At 37.1% G+C, this 21,926-nt stretch overlaps 1 protein-coding gene across 3 annotated transcripts; it reads right to left on the bottom strand.

Moving 5' to 3' along the window:
- Positions 1-2,405: 2,405 nt before the first annotated feature.
- On the bottom strand, positions 2,406-21,925 carry LOC116171375 (multidrug resistance-associated protein 4-like). 3 transcript variants are annotated; one of them, XM_031488168.1, is made up of 12 exons: positions 12,325-12,341; positions 12,046-12,269; positions 11,901-11,991; positions 11,155-11,385; positions 10,676-11,106; positions 7,732-7,888; positions 6,435-7,679; positions 3,893-4,356; positions 3,615-3,845; positions 2,999-3,571; positions 2,572-2,948; positions 2,406-2,523 (listed from the first exon to the last, which is right to left on the bottom strand). In XM_031488168.1, exons 3-12 carry the CDS (start codon positions 11,975-11,977, stop codon positions 2,473-2,475), a joined length of 3,837 nt encoding a protein of 1,278 aa, XP_031344028.1. In that variant the 5' UTR covers positions 11,978-11,991; positions 12,046-12,269; positions 12,325-12,341; the 3' UTR covers positions 2,406-2,472. The 3 variants fall into 3 exon arrangements, with proteins under 3 accessions (XP_031344028.1, XP_031344026.1, XP_031344027.1); XM_031488166.1 differs by lacking the exons at positions 12,046-12,269; positions 12,325-12,341 and adding an exon at positions 21,843-21,925; XM_031488167.1 differs by lacking the exons at positions 12,046-12,269; positions 12,325-12,341 and adding an exon at positions 12,881-13,005.
- Position 21,926: the final 1 nt, after the last annotated feature.

Below are 21,926 nucleotides of genomic sequence, written 5' to 3'. Positions count from 1 at the left end.
AATGCACAGTTTTGGAGATATCGGTGGAAAACCGCTTTTGACGGCCATCTTGGTAAGATGGCGGCCCCGGCGGCAAGTTTAGAATTGTGCATTTTATGAATTTTAGTTCTACGCACTCAAGCATACAATTTCTGTACTTCCCGAGTTACTTACAGGTAAAAATCCTCAATGACTGGCCTATTAGCAGAACCTCTAAAAATCGAAATAATTTCCAAACCGTATGTTTTGCTGGCAAACTTTTTACGGCACAAACGAAGCACTAACCAATCCACCCAGTTCTGAGATTTTTACCGACAAAAGTGTGCGAAGTTAGCAGCACATCTAAAAATCGAAATAATTTTCAAACGGTATGTTTTGCTGGCAAACTTTTTACGGCACAAACCGGCACAAACGCAACAAACTTTTGTCGAAGCACGTTTTGATAAAATACGCGCCATTGGTTATTAAAAATTTCTGCTTTTCTACGCAAAGGCTAACTTTAGTGGAAATATGCTTCTGATTTTGCTAACCACATATTTTCTCGTAAAATGCACAGTTTTGGAGATATCGGTGGAAAACCGCTTTTGACGGCCATCTTGGTAAGATGGCGGCCCCGGCGGCAAGTTTAGAATTGTGCATTTTATGAATTTTAGTTCTACGCACTCAAGCATACAATTTCTGTACTTCCCGAGTTATCGAAATAATTTTCTAAAAATCGGTATGTTTTGCTGGCAAACTTTTTACGGCACAAACCGGCACAAACGAATCACTAACCAACCCACCTAGTCTCGACATTTGTGCCTTCAATGTGCTGCTAACTTCACGGACCCGGTATTTAAGTGTGCGCATTGTTGCATGGGTGAAAAAAATAGAGTGTTGATTTTTCCTAATAAATTCTACGATGGGTGCAATTGTAAACAAAGTGAGTACTGGAATTAACAACCATCCTTTTTTGCGTATTGTGATTTCTATGCAGTATGGTTTCATTAATGGGTTCCGGAATTTTTAGGATCCAGTGATTTGGAGATAAAAGACCTAATCTTATCTCAGGAGGGTGTCTGTTGCAAAAATAGCTTACATAGAATGACGAGGCACTAAGATTATTCCCTTACGCATTGTTATAATGCAAAATTCAGAGCGTAAGTTTTTAAGAACAACCTCAAGCTCATGGTACCTCTAATAAAATTGGCTCTTGAATTGAATCAATTAGATAAAATTTTGCATTGCGTATTATATCGCTAAAGTGGACCAATTACGATGAAATTTGGCAAGGGGATTCTTGATCAAATCTGTAGAGCGTAAATCGAGCTTTGGCAATATAGACAAAAAATAGAGACTGCTTCTTTGACATCTCCGTTAGTTTTGAACCGAATTGCATGAAATTTAATAAGGGCATAGTTTTAGATGCATAGTGTTTAACTTTTGCAAGCAAATTAGAAAAAGTAGTTTTTGAAGTCAATTTTCAGAGAGAAAACGAATTATTTCCAGTAAGGAAGTGTGTTAGATGCTAGCGGTTGGCCAATTAATTTTTTTGTTAAGGAATTCTAAAGTTCACATAGAAAGTCAAAATTTTAATTTAAAAAAAGAGGTTGAACCCCCCTTATATGCAACCCTGTTGCAGGCTTCATTTTTTGTTTCCATGAAATGGTGCTAGTCAGCATAAATCATTATAGAAAGTCACATATTTTGGTTCACTTCAGAAGTTAACCCTGAATAATTCATAACTAAATGCATTTTTGCCCTAGGGCTACGGAATTTTAAAACAGAGGCCTTATTTTTTGTTGGTTTCTATAGGACTCGGTTGATAATGGGTTCATATAACGGATAGGTAGAGTTGGCGCTGTTTTCCTCAAATCCGCCACATAAGCGGCCAATTAGCTCAGGGTTAAACACAAAATAAGAACTTGAGAATCTACCACAGCGGTAGTTCGTTCTGGGTAAACTGATCTTCTTAACATCGGTGCACTTGTCAAGGGTTGAGCGCCACTCAATTTTTAACTTAACTCTCCTCGTATGAAATAATTGTAGTAGTAATAAGCATACGTAACTAAAGAAAGTAAAATATTTAGTGCACTGCATAAGGTACCCCTACAATTTTAGGTCCAGTTTCAACTAACCCAAAGTAGATACGAAAAGACGAAAAAATAAGATCTTTTGACAAACGATTGTAAGAATGCTTCAGATTTTGGCTGCATAATACAATAAAAAAATAAAAAAAGTAACAGGGAAAATTGTGTCCCACGGTATCTTAAAAACGTAGCTAAAAATTCTTAATTTAAAAAAGGAGGAAGTTCTACTTTATAAAGGTATAGGTAATCAAGAAGATGGAGTTTATTTTCTTACCTACATGCAATACTCTGCACTTGCATTTCTAATTTAAAATAAGTATTGCATTTTTTTAGCTCATAACTACCAACAAATTTCTGTAACACTAAATTTATTGCTTACAATCTCGGCTACTACACGAAACACTGTATAATATACCTACTAATTCTAAATTCGTCTATCTTCTGGTAAATGACTGGTGTTGTAGTTGTGATAGTTCTGAAAAGAAGGTTTGAGTTGAATTGCCTACGAGCACACAACAACCACCTCTTTAATAATGTTGGTAATTGTCTGAGCCATCGCCGGCCCCGTTTGCATAACCATGCCGTGGAATATGCCATTGGTATTTTGCAACAAATGATAAGGATGATCGAATTCAACGATGGTACCGGCGTCCATTACGAGCACTTTATCGGAGTCTAAAATTGTGTTCAAACGGTGCGCCACAGTGAGGACAGTGCACTGGGCAAACTTTTCCCTAATTGTGTTTTGAATATGCGCGTCAGTTTGAGGATCAATGTTTGCGGTGGCTTCGTCCAATACTAACAACTTGTTGTTTCGTAGAATGGCGCGTGCTAAGCAGATGAGTTGTCGCTGACCAATGCTAAAATTTGAACCTCCCTCAAGCACCATTGAATTTAAGCCTAAAATTGGTGTAGTTGTAGGTGCTGTGATTATATAAGTGGGGACTAACCTAAGCTAAGCTCTTTAACTAGATGTTTTAACTCTACGTCTTCAAGTGCCTTCCATAGGTTTTCGTCTAAAAACTCATTAAACGGATCAAGATTTTTTCGCAATGTACCTGAGAAAAGCACAGGTTCTTGAGGTATAATTGATATTTTTGATCGTAAGTTCCACAATTTGATATCGGTGATGTCGATTCCATCAATTAAAATTGATCCCTTTGTGTTGGACAGTTGAAACAGTGCGTTGATTATAGAGGATTTCCCAGCGCCGGTTCTACCGACTATTCCAATCTTTTCTCGTGCTTTTATGATGAAGCTCAGATCTTTGAGGACGGGAGGATCTTCTGGAACGTAATGTAAGGAGAGTTTGACGAATTCAAGCTCCCCTTCCTGAGGCCACGAGTCGGGTGGCTCTGTGGTTCGATTCGTTCCTTCCTGTTCAATGTTGTTGTACTGAAGTATACGTTCTACGGAAGTCATGTGATTTTCAACTTCGGCAGATTGCCAAGCACCCCACTGCAGCAATCCAATAACGCTCAAACATTGAGTAACCACCAAACCAACGTCTCCTCCATTGGTAGCTGTAAAAATTCTTGAAAGGGATGATTCGTGCGAGATACGTACAATTTTCGAACGCGAAGAAGCTAAACGTAATTAGTGTGGTATACAACGCGCAGATTAGATCTAGGCAATAGCCAAACGCGCGAGTTGTTGATAGGAAGATAAACCACGCGGAACTATGTACATCTTGATGGGTGTCAAATTCGTCCATAAGGACAGATTCCGCTCCAAAAGCTCGAATAGTACTCAACCCTTGTAGAGACGCATTTAAATGCGTAAATACAGGACTTCTTGCTGTAATAAGTACATAAAACAGCGTTATATCGTAATATAGTACTCACTTAAGCCTTCCAAACGTTTCACACTCCGACTGGTAGCCATATAAAATGTTCTCATCGCGTAAAACAAGCACGCCATTATTACTGCGGGTATCAAAAACCAAACGTTAACGGTGGCATTTAATATAATAACGCCAACTAAGATGAGAAATATTTGTAGAGTATCCAACATTGCTACCGGTAGCATTTCATCCACAAGACCCATATCCTTTGAAAATCTATTTAGAATCCTTCCCGATGGAGTAGTACTGAAAAACCGCATTGTGGCTTGAAGAACATTTGAAAGCATCTGATTATGCAGTTGCAGTGACGAATTCATGCAAACGATAAAGAACGAAGAAGATCGTGGTATTGTTACCAATACCAAAGATGTGATGGTTCCAATATATATGTACATCCAGGTTTCGGTGGAAAAATTCCAAAACCCAGTAGGGTCTGCCTTGTAGCGATTTTCTTCTACGGTTGCCCTGAAAAATGACCAATTATCGTTCTTTGTGATAGGTGGATTACAATCAGTTTTAGGTAGTTAGTTTGGATAGCCATCGGATCTCTTACAACAAATGCCTCGCCTTTTTAAGACAGACCACCCCAATTCACCACGGAATAATGAAATGATTAAAATCTCACTTTATGATACTTACCACTGATCTTCCTAAACGCATTTGCTCCGCAAGTTGAAATTTGTTTTCTATACGCATGGAAACACGCAGGGAGACTGACCTATATAATAAACCAGAGGGAGCGTCCGAGGATATCCCTCAACATATTACAGATCACCGAGCCGCAACAACACCCCAAACCACGCTATCTCCAGCGCTGAGCAGAAGAGGAAAAACCAGGACAGGCTGACCAAAATGGGTCCAACATTCATCCCCCAAACCATCCACCTCCCGTAACCCAGCCCTGATCAGTAGCAAGCTGACGAAAGGCAACTTAAAGTAGCGATTATAAATACCAATAACCCTCTGAGTAGGCCAACGGCTAACCACGGGGGTATGATACAAAATCACCTGGCCAAGGTCCTTGACCAACATCTGTTCGCCTGAAAAGGCACCACACTAGCACCCACGTTTAGGGGTTGGAGGTACTCGGGCGAGATCCTAAGGATTTCGTGCGAGCACAAATGAGGCATTGACTACCTCCCACAATACTGCAAGACTGTCCTCCTAGGGTCCGCAAGGCTGCCATCTAAGTCAAGGGGAACTTGCCGATCTGGGGCCGATCAAGCGGCGTGGCGCTTGGAGGTGCCGAATTCCTGGGCAAAGGTAGACAGCTGGTGTCTCTTCCACACAGCCTTGAAGGATCAACCTCTAGGGAGGCTAATGTTTTCGGCATAGTTACGGGTTTTCCCCTTTAAAGAAGGTTAGTAACCCTGCCCTTATTTAAGAACCCTGAGTTGTTTTAAATTAATAGTTTCTGGTGTTGGGTGCACAATTGGAACCGTTTGCTATGATACACGGCAAGAAAAACCTAGAACATGTATTTATGTTCTTAGCCCCAGAGTTGTTACTGGGTTACGTGGGACATGATGTTAAATTATACGGTATGACGCATTCCGGCATTGGCAGCTAAATAAAGATGAGAAATGTTTGTTTTCGTTTATTTTACAACAATTTTCTTCGATTTTGTTCTCCTTCTTTAATTCATTGATGTAGGTAATGATTCCGAGAGGTACCTAATTAATTGTAATCTGGGGTAATTATCAAGAAGAAGTTCTAGTAAGCCTGAATATCGCAAATTTGTTTCTATCATATTGACTAAATTATTTTATAACTGTAAGCAATTAAGATTTCTTTACTGAATTGTCTGTCAAACGCTTGCGTTCGGGGTATGTGTAAAAACAAGCTCTAAACGCCTTTCTTTCTTTCAGCGTCTTGTTTAATTTTGTTTTTTGTCTTTTTCAATGAAACTCTGTGTTTAATTGAACCCAAAGTGCGACCCAGATAGAGTTTTCATACCAGACTTTTCTATTCGTGCTCAAGGTTACGTCAAGTGTTAATTAAAATTGTTGTAGTTAATTCTTTGAAATTTTCAGGAGTTGATGGAGGCTACTGAGTCTTCCATAGCAATATTGTTTGGTAGATTAAGGATTCAAACTTCATAGAAAGCTGATGATGTAAAAAATATTAGGAAATAAATAATACTGTACACTTTGTGCCTTAGCAAAACTATTATGACCTGTCTAAATCTGTCTTGCACAAAATCACAAACTGCTTCACTTTACTTGATCTTTATTACAAAAGAAAATAAGTGATCCAACTATCATATACATTTAAAAAAACGGCCCTAATTGTTTTTTCCGAGGAGAGCTACGACCAAAATAACGAAATAGAATGTAGTGCATTGGAACCTCTTCCCAAATTCCTCAATTTTTATCTGGTTTTCAGTTAAAAAAAAACATCTTTTACCTAACAAAAAATCTATATACTGTTGAGTATTATGTGAGAGGAATGGGCGAATTATCCACTATATTTAATTGGCGTTAACACTGCCACCTCTTTGGTATGCAAGCTCTAAACTAACGAAATGAAAATAAGTTACTTACCATAGCGAAATGAAAACGTCTGAGAAGCTGTACACAAGTTGTGTAACGAAAAACAAACAGAACACACAAAGAATTGGCAACCAATGCGTTCCGATGTTAAAGTAGGATTTATAAACGTCGAAAGAGAGCTTGCCTTTAACTTGGTCCTCCTTGTTAATATTTTCCAAACTGACGTTAGTATTCTCCAATAATGAATTTGAATCAGATTCGCTCTTAGTACGGATACGTTGAACTTCAGTATCTGTTTCATTTTCAATATTTAAAAGTTTAGCAAAATCCGAAGTGGACTCTTGCAGTTCATCAAACCTTCCGTGGGCTTTGACTGTTCCATCGCCTAATACGAAAATCTGGTCGAAATCCTTCAAAAAGTGCAACTGGTGTGTGACTAAGACAACAGTTTTCTCTTTCAAGAACGTAATAATGCAATCGTCCAATAACTGTCTTCCAACGTGAGTATCGACCGCCGAAAGTGGATCATCCAACAAATAAATATCCGCTTCCTGGTAAACTGCACGGGCTAGGTTTATTCTCGCACGTTGGCCTCCGCTTAGTGATACTCCTCGTTCACCAACTAAAGTCATATCTCCATCCGGGAGAAGTGCCAGGTCCCTTTTTAGTGAGCAGTTTGCAATCACCTTTGAGAACCGGTCGCTATCGAACGGTTTGTTAAAAATTATGTTTTGACGAACAGTTCCGATAAATATCCAGGGTTCCTGGGATGCGTAACTTATGGTGCCATTCACTGCCAATTTGCCCTCGCTGAAAGGAAGTTCTTTCAGAATGACTTGCAGTAAGCTGCTCTTTCCACTTCCAACGGGACCAATGATGGCGTTAACCGATTTTGGTTTGATGCAAATACTGATATTGTTAAGTATACTGCTGGTAGCAGCGGCATCCCATTTAGCGACAACATGATCAACTTTAATTGAGTACTTCTTGTCACTATCTGTAGAAACACTATCCGTAGTCGATTTTTCTCCAAGCATTAGGAAATTGTGTAAACGCTTAATGGACACATTACACTCCACCACTCGCATGACAGCCACTTGAAAGGAGTAATGAATAGTCATACGTAACAGGTCATAGTATGCGTATAAAACGAAAACCTTCTTCGCGGTAATAGCTTCTCCTGAAAGCACCGTAGTTAAAATTGCAATAAATAGGCTCAGCTTTGAGGAGAATAAAAAAAATGACGCCATTATGCCACGAAGATAAAGATTTCGTCGTATGAATCGAATTTCATTTCTGAAAAACTATTATTATTATATCTGATAAAGTACTTACATACATTGATTACCTCCGCACGAAGGAAATAAACTTTGCTAATGGCTTTTCCCAAGCGTACATTTTGATTACTTGGATGCCGTAGATGACTTCATTTGTCAAACGAATCCTTTCATCAGTTTTGAGTGCGGTTTTGCATCGGAATTTCGCTACCAGCTTTGCTACGCCATCTTGAAATAAATAAATAAAGTGCTACACAAATCAAAAGCTTTTAAGAAACCAAAAAAAAGGTTAAGGTCACTATTTTCCTCGTATCAAATTACCTAAATTGTTGTAACTTGACAAAACACACGCATCCATTGACATTTGTGTACGATCTAACGAGCATATTATAAATAGGTACCTAGTTTATTATAAAATCATTTTTAGCGCATTTTTAAGAATTAAAAAAAATTTTTCATGTTTCATAAAAAGACATGGTGTTTAATAACTGTTTTGAATTGTCCAATTCCACTGTATTGGGTGCTCAAAAATCACTCTTTATTTAAATTGCAACAATGGGGGTTTACAGTATAGTTGAATTCCGCAGTTCTAATTTAATAAGCGTGTACCTGAAACCATAAAACATTTTTTTGGACAGTAAAAGTTTATTTAAAATAGAGGCTGATTAGCAAAAAAATAATGAACGTGTGCGGTTTTCAAGGTTTATTCAAAACGATATGATTGTGGCGGGCTCTGTGACGTAATAAGCCCGACCAATCAGCTCCTAGAACCATTCAGATGACATAACGACTTGGCAATATTGCAGGAGAATGGCATTTATAACTTGCGTCATCTGTCACAGGCACTTGTCACTTTCGTGCTAGATGCAACATCCCTCTCAAAACGTGACAAACGTCAGACCCTCGCGTAAGGTTGCCAGCTCACTTCTACGTGATTGGTTGTAGGTTTGTGACGTATTTAGTCTGAAGCGTTTCAAATTCGGACTAAAAACACAGCTTTTCAATAATTTATTTTGGGTTTATTTTACTCGCAAATAAAAATTGAGGACACACGGGTCTTTTTATTTTTAATGTACCTACTTTGTGGATCAGAAATAAAAAATGAACAGAAAGGCTTTGCAAAGCTCTATATCATGGCAGAAAATAGTAGATTGTGTATCTAGTAGTAGAAGCAATACTTTCCCGAACGACAATGTAAATTGTTGGCCGATGCGTTTAGCTTGAAGTCCGAGAATGTGCTTTTACTAAGAGGTACACATACTATTTTTTCTGAAAGCGCATTCAAAATCGTCATAAATTAAGGAATTTTGATTAATACATAACAATTTTTGGTTACCATCTTATCACCTATGAAATCGTTTCCTTGACAACTGTTTGACATAATATTTTGATGGCGTGAGCAGGCAAAAATTATCGCAGACTCGTTTCGGTCCGGGATAGTTCGTTGCTTAGTAACCGTCTAAAGTACTGGATTGGCGTATTTTGAGGTCTGAATTTGCTTCGAAAAAGTAGGAATTCTTGAGCGATTTCAGAAAAATATCAAAACGTTAAATTTGTAATAATGGGGGATGTCAATTGCCGGATGGGTGAGCAACAGGCAGTGCCTACTTAGAAAAGTGTACGTTATTTACAATGTGGGGACAATCTAAAGATAAAGTTGGTAGTTATAACCACAATGGGAAACAGTTTTTAACATTTCCGACGGAATCTAACCCAGTAATTTTAAATTGAAGAGTGATTGGTGACAGTAACGTTGACATTTATTGGAAAAGATTGTTTTAGGGTTAAACTATGTATTAAAAAAATTGGGAACGCTCTTATGGTCCCCCAGTTTGAAAGACAAAACATCCCTTCTTGTTTATTTAATTTTGTCATATTGTTTTGTTATCAAAAGAAGTTATTAAATACGGATTTTCAAAAAGATCGGATGAATTTTACTTGGTAATAACAAACTGTTAATTTTAGAGATTAATTTTTCACGTTTTTCCATAAAAAACAATAACAATTGAAAATAAGCGTTCCGGACCAAATGTATCTTATAGAAAATTTTATTCTAAACAAGTTCATTTCTGTTCATTGTTTTCCTCAGAGCATTTTTTCTTCGTTTTTTGTTAATAACAATATGTTCCGGCGGTTTCCGGCCAGGGGGACTATGATTTTCGGATTCAGAGGATATTATTACATAGGATACGCTTGGTTTCGTTGAGTGAAATGACAACATCCAGCCCAAACCGTAATTTGACTGGACTAATATAGGAATGTGCGGCAAACAAAACTTGCATATACCTATGGAGACTACTTCTGCAGTATGGCGTCAAGAGGGCTGACTGAATCGTTTCAATCCTCGATGGAACTAAAACTCCGAAAGTTTTTGCCATCAATGATATAGAGAAGTATGGAAGCTGGGGGAATTAAAATTGGAGAGGTTAACATTAAATTCCTCGATTATGTTGCAGATCTACCTAGTAGCTACTATTAGCAACAGAGGCGTTGGCTTTATAAAAAATGATACGCATATGATAGGAGTGATAGGAGTAAATTTTTAAAGGCATTTCAAGGATCATTTCAGAAGTGGCCAAATTCTCAGGTCATTTTTTAACATTACAGGTTTTGTCGTCGCCTCCGGATCCGGACTTAGTCCATTTGAAAATTTGAAATGGTGCAACACTTGCAGCAGTTGTTTTGGACGCGTTGGAAAACATTTGCATCAGAAAAGTCATTGGGCTATTGATAGAAATATCGTACCGGTCGATATTGAAACCTTAGTTTTGATTAAAAATGAAACCACGCCTCCGTTAAAGTAGAGACTTGGTCGCATTGAAACCATTTCCATACTCAAACCCGGATTCGAGCATCTTAGCATTTTGGCATTTATCTGGTACCATATGAACAACAATCGCACAAAATAAGCATTGTACTGTCAGAAATATTCACTTTTGTCAAAAGACTTGCAGTAGATAATCTGATTAGAGTACAACAGGGGCAGGGGTTATGGATAATATGTAAGCTACTTACATTGTACTGCAACTAAGGCTAGGGATACACAAGCACCATATATCGCCGGCGGTCCTGCAATGCTGTGCATGAAGTATACAGCAACCGCAAGCTGAATTGGAGCGACCCAAAGAAGTTGAGCGAATAATGCTGCAAAATCAAATCTGTTGACATCATTCGATAATAAATTGACCATTTGCCCAATTGTCGTCCCACATAATGCGGTTTGGCTTAATCTCAGTGCCTTCCTATAAATTAAGGAACAGCAGGCCACTCTCATCTTCATACCTATGTGCGATACCGCCATTTGATAGGGCGCAGATAGTAGACTTCTTAACACAGCACAAGCCACCATACCACCAGCATATCCGTATGCCACGTTTTGAGAATCACTGGTCTGTTCTGTAGTGAAATGTGCTATAACTTCGCCCAAAAGTAAAGGTTCTGATAACCTGTAATGCAAATGGATGACTAAAATGCAACATGCCGCGCTCACTTACCTTAAAATAACTTCAACTGTCAGAAGAATTAACCCCGCCAGTAAATAGCTGACCCCATAGATTTTAAACAGCACACGTCTTAGGGAAGGTTTTTTTCGTCGCAGCTCTTCCTGCCACACCTTCTCGATTTGGTCACCCAGTAACTTTGACTGATGGCCCGTGTAGGTTTTGTACAAATCGGATACTTCGAGATCCTTTTTGTAACCCGCAATAAATGTCGGGATGCTGTACCTATTCCAAAAAAAGTGAACAATCACAATATGCAGCGGTGTTATTCTTCCAGTGTAGAATGGATCAGCAAGTCCTGAGAATTGATTAATATAAGCGATCCGGAATGCCCCCCTCCCCACCCCAGTAATAATGTCGAATACTAAATTCTCGCGATTTTTAGCCTTAAAAACAGTGCGCAATCAAATGGGGCAATGATTAGATTGATTTTAAACCACTAGTAATAAACTGTTAGCAGGTAGTAGCGGAGTATCTATAACAGCAATCACAGTGAAGATTCATTAGTCAACCCCTATTGAAATCCACCGCCAGTTGACCTTGTGTATGGAGAAAAATATGGTCATAAAATATGTGCGTTCGCAAAAGGCCGTACAAACATGACCACCGAGGTCGGCGGCGAACGTCCGTCAGTTTCAGACGAGACTGACGAATTTAGATGTAATTAACTTATTAACAAGCAATATAACACTTCATTTCGCAGGATCGTGAAAAGTTTCTTTTGACATGAATCAACTTACCATATCGTTAAAATCGAAAAAATATTTGCGCCTTGTCTTGGATTGGACTTTTCACTTTTTGAGAGCCCTAAATCCATTTCGTAAAGGTTACCTGTAAAAAAAACAAAATTTTACTAACGTCTTCATTGTCCTTTATTGCAATTACACGCCTACGAAGATAATGGATGAAGCAGCCAAGTTAGCTCTGGTAAGGATGTGTATGTAGTGTACACAGGTAAATACCACGTTATTTTTTGGTCTTATCAATGTTTTTCCTTTGCCAAAAGACACATTTCAGTACATAATCCTGTAGATTTAGATTAATGAAACGTGTGTAATCAATTAGATATAATTGTCAACTGCTTCCTTATTTATTTAATCTTTCATCATCTACAAAAAAGAAAGCAGTTATGGCACACAATTACTAGCTTTGAAAAGATTTTACAAATGTAGTAGTAATCGCGTTTCCACAATATTCTTTTTTCCGAACCTCAAACAAATTTGTTTCAGTCTTTTAACCCAACAAATTTCGGAAAAATCCGCCTGAAAGTAAAAAGGTTGGCTTTATCCGCAACTTTAACATCCATCCACTGCAAAATTAACAAGTAACAACACAAACATTTAGCCTAATCGCTCTGGAGTATACTATTTGTCTCTATACTTCATGGCTACTCCAAAGCAATTAAATCTAAAAATGAAGGGAAATAGAAATTAGATGTTTAAGGTAAAAAACATTAAACAAAATATGTTGTTTTTAAACACTATTTTCATTGATAATTTTTTAATTGCTCATTTCCTTGTACTAAATTGCTTCATTGCCAACCATCGTTTTAAGTGAGTTTATTGAATGCAAATGATAGATACAACAAAGGATAATTAAGCAACTTCAATAAGTAATGTATGTATATACTTGATTAGTTTATAAAATAATAATATCTATAATAGTTAAACAAACCACTTAATTATATTTCTTAAAGCAAAAAATAAAGTTGCGATCATACCTGCAGTTGATGTAGTAGCCGCTCTTCATACAGTACACAATACTCTGAGGCAGTTTCCTCGACTCACTCAAATATACTACTGTCCTCACTATTGTGCTGTCTCGTGACAATAATTAATACTGTTCCTTAATTGTTGCATGTCAATTATAAATGAATGGTGTGTGCGAAGAGTAACTTTGTGTCCGATGGTTTAAAAAACATTATCAAAGTCCTCGGGTGAGGTTGAACGAACTTCAGCGCATTTTTGTGTGGCAGATCAGTATTCTATTAGTCAGTTTTGACTCCACCATCAATAAAATCTTGTCGGGGGTAACCACATTTTTTTGTCGGTACCCACCTCCTACATCACGTTCACCCGTAATTCGCGTTTGAAGTTTTGACTCCACCGTCAGTAAGATCTTATCGGGGGATACCACATTCCCTTGGTTGGTAGCCAGTTCCGGCGTCCCGTTCACCCGTTTTGGTAGATTTCGCTAAAAATCGTTCCTAAAATAGCTCTAATTTTGGGCCACTTCTCATAGGTCGAGTTGCTATTGGCGACACAAAAATGAGAGATCGTGGTTCGAGCTTTAGGAAACTTTAAACCGCGTGACAAAATTCACATTATAATGATTTTTTTGTTTAGTTTTCCTCTTTCCTGATAGCGTTGGCTATTGTGCCCATCAATAGGTATGTTGGTAAGTACGAATTACATTATCCCTAGATGTCCAATGTACGTGTGTGATATTATTATTATTATTATTATTTTTTTTTTAAATGACCCTACATAACTTCACCAGACACAGACACAGACACTAATCGTTACTTGATTTTAATCCGTGCGATTAGTTAACCAGGCTAGACCTGAGTTCTCACAAGAAACACCGATAATAATAATAATAATAATAATAATATATAGTGACGAGTTGGTGAACAGGCGGCCGCTCGTCGGGATACCCGAAACCTCTACAGCCGAAAGAAGACTACGAAGAGGACAACGACCACCTGAAGAGGACCGCCATGAAGAGACCTTTGTGCCTGCTTCTCAACCGCTTGTGGATGGGACCAGCGCAAAGGATACCTCCAAAAGACGTATGAAATGGGACGAAGGGATGAATCGCTTCATTTTCGGTACGTATCTGGAGATCACGAAGATGGAAACGGACAGGACAGCATACAGAGGTAAACTTTATCACGCGTTCATTACACAATACCCACATTTAGCACACTTAACAGAACAACGCATTGCAGACCAACGTAGAGTTATTATTAAAAATACACTCCTTACATTAGACACACAGGAACAAATCAGGCACGAAATTGAAGCACTACTCAACACAAACAACACACTCACCGTACAAGATAATACATCCGTTCTAAACAACTCTGAAATACAGACATTTGCGACACTGCAGCCATCGATAGATACAAATAATCACACGAACCAAACACTCACATCCCTTCAAAAAGAATTCGACAATGCATTGTTAGAATTCTCAAACACTGACCCAACACAAAGACCACGAATACCTAAACAAAGTCACACTACAAAATTACGCACACTCTCAAAAACACTAAATGATCACATTTTACCAAATTACATTAACGATAACACAAGCTTACATCAACTACACTTTGTTGTGTATTGCGGTGCGGTTGCAGTTTCTAGATGTAACGGTGCAAGAATAGCAATAAACAAACAACAGCACACAACAAAAAAACGCTCACCCCCGGCCTGGGAAAAACGCCTGATAAATCGCATCGATGACATCAGACGTGACTTGGGTCGAATTACACAATACATACAAGGAACTCGTTCTTCAAAATTAACACGACAAGTACAACACATAACTACAAAACTAAACAATCACACGACACGAGAACAAAATACAAACTATAACGAACATAGAGATACACTCACACAAAAACTATCAATATACACAAACCGTTTAAAACGCTATAGGGAAACTGCAGACACAAAGCGCCATAACACACAATTTAAACATAACGAAAAACTATTTTACAGATCACTAACACAAAACAGCACTAATGAAAAACTCATTCCACCATCTCTACACTCACTTCAGCAATACTGGTTTGACTTATGGACCAAAGACATTAAACACAATCCACACGCCCCGTGGATTACCACAGAAACCACACGCACTGAATACATTACCCCTATGAATAACACAAACATCACTACAACAGACATCATTCAAACTATTAATCACTTACATAACTGGAAAAGTCCAGGCATTGATAACATTCACAACTTTTGGTGGAAATATTTTACCTACACTCACTCTTACCTTGCGCAACAATTTACTGAACTTCTTAATTCACCAGATCGCACTCCTGCATTCTTTACACAAGGTATCACTTACATGCTCCCAAAAGACAACAATACACAAGACCCATCTAAATATAGACCAGTTACATGCCTTCCTACAATATACAAAATCCTTACATCATGCATTACCAACAAAATATACCAACACTGTACTGATAACAACATTTTATACGAAGAACAAAAAGGGTGTACCAAGTGTTCCAGAGGCTGTAAAGAGCAACTCATTATAGATTCTGTAATACTTGAACAATCCAGACATAACAAACGAAACATACACACTGCATACATTGATTACAAAAAAGCATTCGATTCAGTACCACACTCTTGGTTACAACAAGTACTCTCAATATACAAAGTCAGCAACAATATTACACAATTCCTCAATTACATAATGTCATGTTGGAACACTACGTTAACACTTACACTAAACGACACAAAACTTATTACTGACCCAATACAAATTAAAAGAGGCATTTTTCAAGGCGATTCTTTAAGTCCGCTTTGGTTTTGTCTTGCTCTTAATCCACTTTCATATTTGTTAAACACTACTAACTTTGGGTACAATATTAAACACAACCACGAAATACATCACAACATTACACACCTGTTTTACATGGACGATCTTAAATTATACTCTTCCACAAGCATAAAACTTAATCACCTTCTACACATTACCGATACATTCTCACGTGACATACAAATGGACTTTGGAATTGATAAATGTAAAACACAACACATCACAGCTGGTAAAAGACAACTTTTAGATTATGAGCTCGAACAGGGTAATTTAATAAATTCCATGGACGAGAATGAAACTTATAAGTATCTTGGTTTTCAGCAAAACACACACATTAAACATACGAGTATAAAACAAACACTTATCACACAATACCTACAAAGAGTACGCAGTATACTTACAACAAAATTACACGGTAGAAATACAATCAAAGCTATTAACACTTATGCCATACCAGTGCTTACATACTCTTTCGGGATTATACGTTGGACAAATACAGATTTAGAACAAATACAGAGAAACACACGTACACTATTAACAAAACACCATATACATCACCCTCTCTCCTCCACTATACGACTTTACCTTCCTCGTTCGGAAGGAGATAGAGGACTTACAGATATAAAACTATTACACCAAACACAAATACACAATTTACGACAATACTTTTATAACAAATCAGATACTTCAGTCTTACACAAAACAGTAACATATGCAGACAAATCTAACACACCACTTAACCTACACGAAACTAATGTACTCCCACCCACATCCAAACTTACATACATCACAAATAACATACAGACATGGAACCAAAAGCCTTTACATGGACGATTTCCACAAGAGGTTGGCCAGGATTGTGTTGACCCTATAGCAACGCACAGTTGGTTGTCTGAATGTGATGTCTTTCCGGAGACTGAGGGTTTCATGTTAGCAATACAAGACCAGGTCATTAACACACGCAACTATAAAAAACACATACATAAAGATAAAACAGTGACAAATGATTCTTGTCGACTTTGTTCACAAACATCAGAAACAATCGAACATATAATATCGGCATGCACACGACTTGCACAAACTGAATACAAACATCGACACGATCAGGTAGCTAAAATCATACATCAAAAATTAGCACTTAAACACAATCTCATAACAGATACGAGACCATACTACAAATACACGCCACAGATCATACTCGAAAACAACACACACAAATTATATTGGGACAGGACACTACTCACAGACAAAACTATCCACAATAATAGACCAGACATTACACTTATAGATAAAACACAAAAATCCATTTGTATTATAGACATTGCCATCCCCAACACTAACAACTTAACTAAAACACATGTAGAAAAACACCGCAAATACACCGATATAGCTATCGAGCTTAAGACGCAATGGAGAATGAAATCTACTGTTATAGTTCCCATTATTCTTAGTGCTACCGGAGTTATACCAAAGACAATACAGCACAATTTACAACTATTAGGTTTAGACAAAAACACATACAAACATTTACAAAAAGCAGTCATTATCAACACATGCCATATTGTTCGTAAATTTCTAAACATAACACAAAATACTACATACACAAATGATCCACAACGTATACATGTAAACAACAGTACTCGCTCACAACACGGTACACAACATACTGTAATATCTCCACCTCTAACCCAAACAAACACACAAATACAACTTACTGAACAAACAAGTACAACAAATGATACAACATATACTACAATCAGAGATTCACCTCTGAAGCAAACCACATTATCACCACCCATTAGTATTCAACCCAAACGCAAAAGCCTAAACAGCACTTTAAACTCACAACATGACACACAACATACTGTAATATCTCCACCCTTAACTCAACCAACCACACAAACACAACTTCCTGAACAAACAAACGCAATAAATACAAGTAACGCAACACGCACTACAAAGACGCCCTCACCCACACGGCCTAGCACAGCTAAAAAACACAATACTCTTTCTTCTCAGAAACACACCACGTTATCACAAACACAACTCACTCGTACTCAACCCAAACGCAACAACCTTAACAGCACTACAGGCTCACAAAATACTGTAATGTCTCCACCAATAACCCATGCAACAACAGAAATACAACTTCAAGAACAAAGAAACACCATAAATACAAGTAACGCAACATACACTACAAAGACAGGTCCATCCAATAAAGTTACACGCCCTAGCACATTTAAAAAACACAAAACTCCTTCTTCACAGAAACGCACCACATTTTCACAACCCACTCGTATTCAACCGAAACGCAAAAACCTTAACAGAACTACAGGCTCACAACATACTAAAATATCTCCACCAAAAACCCAAGCAATTTCACAAATACAACCTCAAGAACAAAGAAACATCATAAACACAAGTAACGCAACATGTACTACAAAGACAGGTCCATCCAATAAAGTTACACGCCCTAGCACAGTTAAAAAACACTTCTCAGAAACAACCCACTCGTATACAACCGAAACGCAAAAACCTTAACAGCACCACAGGCTCACAAAATACTGCAATATCTCCACCAAAAACCCAAGTAACCTCACAAACACGACCTCAGGAACAAAGAAACACCATAAATACAATTAAAAAACACAAAACTCCTTCTTCACAGAAACACACCACGTTATCACAACCCACTCGTATTCAACCGAAACGCGAAAACCTTAACAGAACTACACGCTCACAACATACTGTAATATCTCCACCAAAAATCCAAGCAACCACACAAATACAACGTCAAGAACAAAGAAACACCATAAATACAAGTAACGCAACATGCACTACAAAGACAGGTCCACCCAATAAAGTTACACGCCCTAGCACAGTTAAAAAACACAATACTCCTTCTTCTCAGAAACAACCCACTCGTATACAACCGAAACACAAAAACCTTAACACAGGCTCACAAAATACTGCAATATCTCCACCAAAAACCCAAGCAACCTCACAAATACGACCTCAGGAACAAAGAAACACCATAAATACAATTAAAAAACACAAAACTCCTTCTTCACAGAAGCACACCACGTTATCACAACCCACTCGTATTCAACCCAAACGCAAAGCCAAAGAAACACTTACACAATAAACTCCATTTAATAAAATTACAGGAATTATTATAATGATTTTTTTTTTGTTTTGTTTTGTTTTCCTCTTTCCTGATAGCGTTGGCTATTGTGCCCATCAATAGGTATGTTGGTAAGTACGAATTACATAGTATCCCTAGATGTCCAATGTACGTGTGTGATTTTTATTTTTTTTTTTTAAGGACCCTACATAACTTCACCAGGCACAGACACAGACACTAATCGTTACTTGATTTTAATCCGTGCGATTAGTTAACCAGGCTAGACCTGAGTTCTCACAAGATACACCGACAATAATAATAATAATAACCATTTATTTACATTCTTGTTGTAACAGAAACCTATAACCTATGTATAAATGTAAATGTAAAAAATGTCCAAAATGAAAATAACTAAAATATCATTTGTAACGTCCTTAGGTGTAACGACTAAGTAAACTTGTTGTCACTACACCCCAAGGTGTACGTAGATAACGCTTTTTGAACCGATCATAAGTTGAGAGTGATAAAAAACAAAGAGTTAGGGTAGAGTATCCGTTAAAATAAACAAATCTGTGATTCAAGATGGGAGAAATTATTGTGGAGAAGTTCTTTAATAAATTTGATAAACGCATGATATGAAATTGTTAAAGGGAAAGACAAATTTGTGTAGATTAATAGGTAATTATATAGCTTTTGTGTATAATACAAGAAGTAAGATTGACCAACTTTTTTCCGTATTTTTAAATTATACGCCAAATTCTTTATTTTTGTCCTTGTATCGTAATTGTGTTGGGGAAAATTTAACTTAAGCCTATTAATATTTTTATATATAAATCGAGATACCGAGAGAAGATATAGTTGATTTATTGTAAAAAGGTTGGTGTCCTTGAATAACAATTGAGAAGGGTAACGTGCATGCTTTTTAGCCATAATTTTGATTATTAGCTTCTGTGCCACCTCTAACTTATTTAAGTATTTGTGAGCTGCCCCACCCCACGCTAACAAACCATATCCCAGCACAGATTGCACAACGCCGTAATAAACAATTTTTAATGAATTTTCATTGCAGAACCGTTTTAACTTTCTAAACAGATAAACATATCTCTTTAGTTTAATCACAAGTTGTGTAATATGATGGTCCCATCTTAGGTGTTTGTCAATGGTAACACCAAGATATTTGATGTGGTCCCTTTGAGATATACTTAGCTTTAAGCTAGTAGCAAAAAGTAAATGGTAACTAGTTGCCTTAATAATTAGGTTTTACTGTAATACAATTATTGTGCTAAATAACGCTGTGTACAATTTGGAGGAACGGTTGGTAATCGTACAATCAGTAAAGTGAAAGACATATCGAACATTTACGTTAACCACTGGTAGACATAAGAATTCAGAAATCGATTTCATTTCACATTCTGTTGTTTACTTAGTTTGTTAAATATACCTACATAATAATCTGAAATACATCCTTTACCTACTTTTTGATAACCTTGTACTTTATTGAAAAATTAAGGTTTTTTTTAAACATGGCCGCTATTGATGTAAGTACCTAATAGTGAAGCGTAGGTACACAAATATACCTACGCGAATTTTGAAACTGGTGTTATAGTTTTAGTTTTATGCCAAGTTATTAGTTTTATTTTTCTGCGAAGCACCTATACCTACATATGAAAGTTCATTTAAATAACTTCGTCAATAGGAAAGCATTGCCTACCACGATGTTTTGAAAAAAAAATTCCCAGGGGCTTTTGTTAAACAATCGTGCTATAAATATCGGTACGCATTTCGCCCAAATCGGTTCAGTCGTATAGAAATAGTGCGTGTGACGTACGTACGGACTAACGGACGGACAATTAAGTGCAGCCAATAGCCTTTTTTTACTTTGAAGTAATGACATGTCCAAAAACAAAATTATAATTTACTACAACCATCAACTACTAAGGAGGATAGTTGAATTATCAGCTCTGATAAAATGGTATATTTTTGCGTAGATAACCTAGTGTGTTTGTTAATTAGTGACTACTAACTAAAAAAAATTCCTTTATGCGCTTATCACTGTAAATAATTTTAAAAAATTACCGGCTGTACCCTTGGCTGGTATGTATATTTGCCTTTAGGTATATAACATAATGACGTTTGTTAATTAATTGAAATCACTACCAAGCAAACAAGTGAAAAAGTTATTATGCAAGCATAAATGACGAGAGGGTATTTCCCTCCTAATAATATTAATGCTAGGACCTGGAAAAAATACCGGTAGGCACTAGATTTTTACCCCATTCTCCTTCAAATGAGCCGCCTATCGTCGAAGTCTAATACAGGTTATTGAAAATAGTGGAGCGTATAAATTTATTGATTTATACAAATATGTAGGTATAAACAAATTTTGAAATGGGAATTAGTTTTACTTTTATTCGAAATGTCTACATAAGAAATTTCATTTAAATGCTTTCATAAATAGGAAAATTGGCATTGCACATGGTCACACCGTCCAGTTAAAAATTTAGCCATAATGTTGGCTTTGGCCACAAGATTCGACGATATTTAAGCATTATAAGAACGTAGAAAACGAAAGAACCCGACTTTTCAATGATACCTTCCAAATATGTCAGATACTAAAAACGCTCCCGCACTTCTTAGATTTTGGATTGAAAAGGACTATAATAAATTATACACTTTCGAGAATTTCAAATTACAAAATTTGCATGTTCCATGATCTAAAATTTTGGTTTGTGTTTACACCTTAAACAAATTATTGAATTTTGCGAAATTAAATTTTTGTTAATATGCAATGTTCATGTAAATTTGAAATCTGGATGTCCGCCCAAAATCCAGCTGCTAATATTTCAGCTCCAAAACGTCAAAATGGGTACCATTAAACGTATGGATTCTGGATAGGTATAATAATAATATACCTATAACCGGCCGTGTGGTAGGGAAAGCCAAGGTTCTTGGAATATGGTAATCTATATATTTAAATCTACATACATACCGCAAAAATAATTGAAGATTCAAGGTTATGTAGCAGACAAGGAATTGTGGCCCCATCATTCAGTAGTAGTTGAAATGTTGTAGG

The sequence above is a fragment of the Photinus pyralis genome, unplaced genomic scaffold (genome assembly GCF_008802855.1).
Source record: "Photinus pyralis isolate 1611_PpyrPB1 unplaced genomic scaffold, Ppyr1.3 Ppyr1.4_LG5, whole genome shotgun sequence".
Classification (NCBI taxonomy): domain Eukaryota; kingdom Metazoa; phylum Arthropoda; class Insecta; order Coleoptera; family Lampyridae; genus Photinus; species Photinus pyralis.
The sequence above is the reverse complement of the archived record's forward strand: the minus strand, read 5'-3'. Positions and strand labels throughout refer to the sequence as shown.

Excerpts from the sequence above, each read along its gene's own strand:
- LOC116171375 (XM_031488166.1), bottom strand. The coding sequence starts at position 11,977 with ATGGATTTAGGGCTCTCAAAAAGTGAAAAGTCCAATCCAAGACAAGGC. Across the intron at positions 4,357-6,434 it reads GACGTTTTCATTTCGCTATG|GGCAACCGTAGAAGAAAATC; the intron begins GTAAGTAACTTA and ends GTCATTTTTCAG. Across the intron at positions 3,572-3,614 it reads CTTCTTCGCGTTCGAAAATT|CTACCAATGGAGGAGACGTT; the intron begins GTACGTATCTCG and ends GAATTTTTACAG.